Genomic DNA, 4,812 nt, shown 5'->3' on the forward strand with positions numbered 1-4,812 from the left:
AGAGTATTCCCCAGGCACCTGGTTAATCCACAATGGATTTATTGTAGAAACAAGCTGAATTCTCCAACTCACTCCAAATAGATTTCAGAGCCCTCCAAAACCCTCCAGAGAATGAGCCGTTTGTCACACGACAAACAAAACCCAACCCCAAGTTCAATGAGGGAATTGTCTTGTGCTGTGCAGGAAGCACCCAAAATAAATCCCAAATGCAGGCTAAGGGGCTGTGTCTGTCCCACCTCCCGATGCCAGATGGGATGGTGGCAATAAAGGGGCCAGCGTGCATCTGCCTGGCTGCCAGCACTAACCCTCTGCAGACCTGAAGAGGAACCGCCGACACCAGACACAGATCTGAGCACGCGTGTGCGGGGGGACGACCCGTACTCTGCTGCTCCTCCTCCTCCTCCGTGAGCTATGACAAGTGACACCGCGGGTTCTGCTCTTGGCCATTCGGTTTCACCACGTCTAAGTTCCCTCTGCACGTGTAACAGCATCGACTTAGAGATCTCATATTAATGGGTACTTATACAGGATTAATTGCACATCAGTCCATTGTGGCTACAAGTTCGTTAGGCTAATAAATCTACATAGTGACAGTAGTACAGTATCAGCTACTTTTCAATACAAACTCCCTACCCTAGCCTTAATTTGTAGGTCAAAGGAGATCTTCTACCGTAGTGACCTTCCTGTGACCTTTAACATTCATTTTTCAAAATTTTCTTTTTCTAGAAAACAAAACGAAACAAAAAAATCCAGTGTGGGGAAAACGCACATATACAACAAAAGCAGTGCTTAACAACCACAGGAAAAAAGAACATGATCTTGGACTCTTCTGTCAGCATCCTCCACAGACCCTGGGAGCATCACGTCCAAAGGGTTGCTAATCCAGCTCCGTCCGTTCTCAACTCTGTTAAACCACCCCCTAGCTCTAGACACTTCTAGTTGCTCACTATACAAATTGTCTGTAGCAAGAGCATATAGAAACACTTGCTAATGTGCACAAGACTTCCATTTCATTTAATGGAATAGTTTTAGAAGACTGAAGTCTCTACTTCTACAAATCCGTTCTCGACGGGTAGCGCTCTCTCCCGCTGGTAGCTTCTGTTCCACCCAGGAGAGAGCTCCAAGTCCCTCGTAAAGTTTAACTCATTTGTTTCGCCCAAAGAAAGGTGTACAGGTATCAAATAAAACCCCTCTCACAGTATTCCCAGGAAATGATTCAGAAGAGGAGATGATTTTTCTTTTCAACCAAATGAGATCCTCTGGTCCTGTGTGTCAGACCATGGCCAATAGAATGAGCAGCTGCCATGGACATCCCAACTTAAATACACAACAGTCAAGGGAGGAGAGCAAGTGGCCTGACCATCTTCCCGTGAGGTACAGGCAAGAGACAGCACAGTCACTCTGTTCTCAACAGTTTGTCTCTTTTTCTGGAGTCAAATGTTTGATTCCAGTTGTTCTAGCAGGAAGTGGTGAATCATGTCGAAGGTGGGACGATCTTTGATGTCCCTGCTCCAGCACTTCAGCATCAGGTCAAACACAGGGTTAGGACACAGAGGAGTCTGGGAGAGATAGATCTGAAAGGAAGGAAAAAAACACAGCTATTTCAGTGATTTTTTCATTAAATAATTGAACCTCTACTAAATTCAAACCCAAGGGAGAGTTTCATTCCAGGTTCACACGACAGCCACCATGCAATGTTTGAAATCCATTCAGCGTGAGTCTGGCAGTGGAGTCAGGATGGAGCTTTGACGCCACCTCAAATGGCACCACGGACACTTTGCCAACTGGTCTGATGAGCTGGTCACAAAACAGTCCTTTGTCCCCCAGGAAACATGAATGCTTCAGAGAGATTCGTCTTCCAAGCAACAGCAAAACACAAACCAAACCCAAACTGACCACAATAAAATCCAAATACTTCCACTCACCGTAGACAACCCATGAGGCTTTCTAAGCATCGCGACAGCTTGTTAGCAGAGACAGAAAAAACACCTTTTAGAGCCCAAAGCACAGCTTGGCAGAATTTCCCCACCCCCCCCTCATGTCAATTCGCATCTTTGAGGCTCTTCACTAAGTCATTAGTATTCAGGAGACAGTAAATAAAACCTCCCGTTACTTTATTCCCCGTAATCCCTTAACTTGTTCAGTGCTAGAGGTGAATTTTGGGAGAACAGCAGACAACTGGCACTCGGCTCTTTGGGTGCAGCAATGCTCAGCACCAAGGGGCTGGATTGTCCCTGTCCTGCTCTATTTGGCATCATCACCAGTATCTGCTGAAGCGTACTGAAGGGAGCAGTAGCAGAGTGAGTGCACGGTGCTGCCTCGGAGTTACAGCAAGAGAGGACAAAGTAACACAGAAAAACCCTTCAGCAACTGGAGGCGGCCAAAGGCTTCTCAGCATGGGTGGAGATATTCCAGGGAGTATCGAAACCCTGGGCACTAACGTCACTCCTCTGTCCCCACCTCAGTGTGTGCTTCCTTGTCTTTCAGAGAAAATGCTAGTGGGAGAGAGATCTGGGAAAGGAAAAGAGCAAATGGATTGTGTAGGGGAGCCCAGAAAGGCCAAGGAGGACAGTGTATATGGAAACAGAAGCGGGTTGTAAGGAAGAAGCACTGGATGGGGCCAAGAGGTTCTTCCAGTGGGACTCCAGGAGAGCAAAGCCGGTGCAATGAGCCTGGAGGAAGGGGAAGAGAGGCGGGACATGCTTGAAACGATGAGTAATAGAAGCAGAGACTTCTGCAGGTGACACAAGGCCAGCAGAAGGGCCCTGGGGAGATCCACCGGGATGTCACCAGGGCAATTGAAGCAAGGAGAAGTCACATCGTCCTTACCTGCCTGCCCTGGCTCCGGAAGAACTCTCCTGTGTTCTCAATGACCTGCTCGTCTGAGAGGAGACTGTAGGGTTGCTCCTTACACAGGATGAACATCTCCCAGAGGGTGACCCCAAATGCCCAGACGTCGCTGGCTGTGGTGAACTTGCCCTGGGAACAGAAAGGATGGTGTAAGCCTGGGCTGCTCACAGCGCACATTCAGCAAAAAAAACACGTCAGCCTACACTCCCTGCAGCTGAACACCAGGATGCAGAATATCCCACCTGGGAAAACGCTCTTCAAAAGAGCCAGCAGAGCAGGTGCCCTGCTCTCAGCAACACACACAGGGACCAGGGTATGACATTGCTCTTTGGGGGGCAGGAGCAGCAGGTCTGTGGGACCCCCAGGACAAAGCTCTTGAAATGGAGCAAGTCTCAGAGAAAGCCAGAGACCGCTGTTCCTCCCGAGAAAGTCTGTGTTTGTCTGCAGCAGGAAAATGGGCTGTGGCAGGGGGTGGCTAGCTGCTGCACCTCCACCCAAAACACAGCCATGCAGCACAGAAAAGCCTTTGAAGAGGAAGCTCAGCCCTCGGGGTGAAAGCAGAGCCCAAGCAGACTCCAGAAAAAAACTGAGATAATTTTGATCTTTGCACATATAAGAAGTCAGTGACAGTCTGCTCACTGTCCCTGTTTTCTGTCTTCGAAAAATGTGCCTGAACTGGCCGCGTTTGGGACAATGTGTTTCTGAAGAAGTCAAAAGAAGCTAAAAATTGCTCAGAAAATAGCAGACAACAGTCAGGGGCTGGAGGGCCTGTCTGGGCAGAAAACATCCCAGACCTGGATTGCCCAGGTTATCCGGCAACAACAGCAGTCTGCCAGTGTTGGGAAGATGTTCACACAGGGAAGATGAGAGTGATTTGTGGTTTAGATGAAGCTGTAACCAGGAAAATAGGGAGAATTTAGAAAAGCTTAGGACTATCAGCCCTTACAGCAGAGGTAATTACAATTTTTCTTGTGTATTCAGAGGAGGAGTTGTAAGAAAGTATAACCAGATTATCTCACCAACTAGTTGGAGAATGTAATATTGGGCTCAATAGTAAGGAGCTGCCTCCAGACTGGATACGTTTGGGCTGTTGAACAATCTCCTAAGGGGAGACAGCAGGACCCTTAAACACGAAACAAAACCCTGACCTCAAAACCAGGCCTGGCATTTGAAACTCGAAGTTTTGTCCCTGCTCACAGCTGGGGAAAGAAGCACAGAAAGGCAGTTTCCTTACGATTCCAGCAGAACTCCTGCCTGCCAGGCCCAGAACAGAAGTTATGCCCCAGCTGATCTGTGCTGTGTTTGCAAGGACATGCTCCTTTTCCAGGATCTGTTGTGTCCAACACAACCTAACGGACATCTCACCTAGGGCCACCTATAGTACACATTTTAATGCTGTAAGGACTGTGACATGTGTCACTATTTCAGGGGCGCAGTGAAAAACCAGAGGAAGGGAGAGAGAATGGTTTAGTGCAGTCCCTACCAGGAGGATGCTTTCCCAGGCCATCCAGCGTATGGGCAGCACGGCTCTCCCCTGGATGCGGTAGTAATCCCCGCTGTAAAGATTCCTGCTCATGCCAAAGTCCGCAATCTTGATGGTGTAGTTGTTCCCCACCAGGCAGTTGCGAGTCGCCAGATCTCTGTGCACAAAATTCAGCGATGCTAAATACTTCATTCCAGAGGCAATCTGGGTGGCCATGTACAGCAGGTTAGAGTAGCTGCATTGAAAGAAAACAAAACCAAGAAAAAAAAAAAAAATCAGTAGAGTTCCCCACACTCAACTCTTCCTTGCAATTCATGTATTATAGTCACCTGTCATTTCCTTTTTTGCTGTAACAGTTTCAGGGCACTAACACCCCTCCTGCCAGGCTACACCGAGTTCCTGAGCCGACTAAGCAAGAACAGACAAGCTGTCCCTGAAAATCAGGGCCCTTAGAATTTGAAATTCCTCTAGACTTTTTA

The 4,812-nt window shown here is 48.1% G+C and overlaps 1 protein-coding gene across 1 annotated transcript; it reads right to left on the reverse strand.

Moving 5' to 3' along the window:
- Positions 1 to 1,186: 1,186 nt before the first annotated feature.
- On the reverse strand, positions 1,187 to 4,575 carry LOC104471436 (discoidin domain-containing receptor 2-like). The gene is made up of 4 exons (XM_010086777.1): positions 4,334 to 4,575; positions 2,830 to 2,979; positions 1,926 to 1,963; positions 1,187 to 1,574 (listed from the first exon to the last, which is right to left on the reverse strand). The coding sequence occupies exons 1-4, from the start codon at positions 4,547 to 4,549 to the stop codon at positions 1,526 to 1,528; spliced, it is 453 nt and encodes a 150-aa protein (XP_010085079.1). The 5' UTR covers positions 4,550 to 4,575; the 3' UTR covers positions 1,187 to 1,525.
- Between the last annotated feature and the right edge of the window lie 237 nt (positions 4,576 to 4,812).

Source organism: Pterocles gutturalis, unplaced genomic scaffold, assembly GCF_000699245.1.
Source record: "Pterocles gutturalis isolate BGI_N339 unplaced genomic scaffold, ASM69924v1 scaffold22356, whole genome shotgun sequence".
Taxonomy (NCBI): domain Eukaryota; kingdom Metazoa; phylum Chordata; class Aves; order Pterocliformes; family Pteroclidae; genus Pterocles; species Pterocles gutturalis.

Coding starts and splice junctions, on each gene's coding strand:
- LOC104471436 (XM_010086777.1), bottom strand. CDS start 4,549: ATGGCCACCCAGATTGCCTCTGGAATGAAGTATTTAGCATCGCTGAAT. Junction 2,980..4,333: donor CCTGGGAAAGCATCCTCCTG/GTAGGGACTGCA, acceptor TTCTGTTCCCAG/GGCAAGTTCACCACAGCCAG. Junction 1,575..1,925: donor AGCCTCATGGGTTGTCTACG/GTGAGTGGAAGT, acceptor CCTTCCTTTCAG/ATCTATCTCTCCCAGACTCC.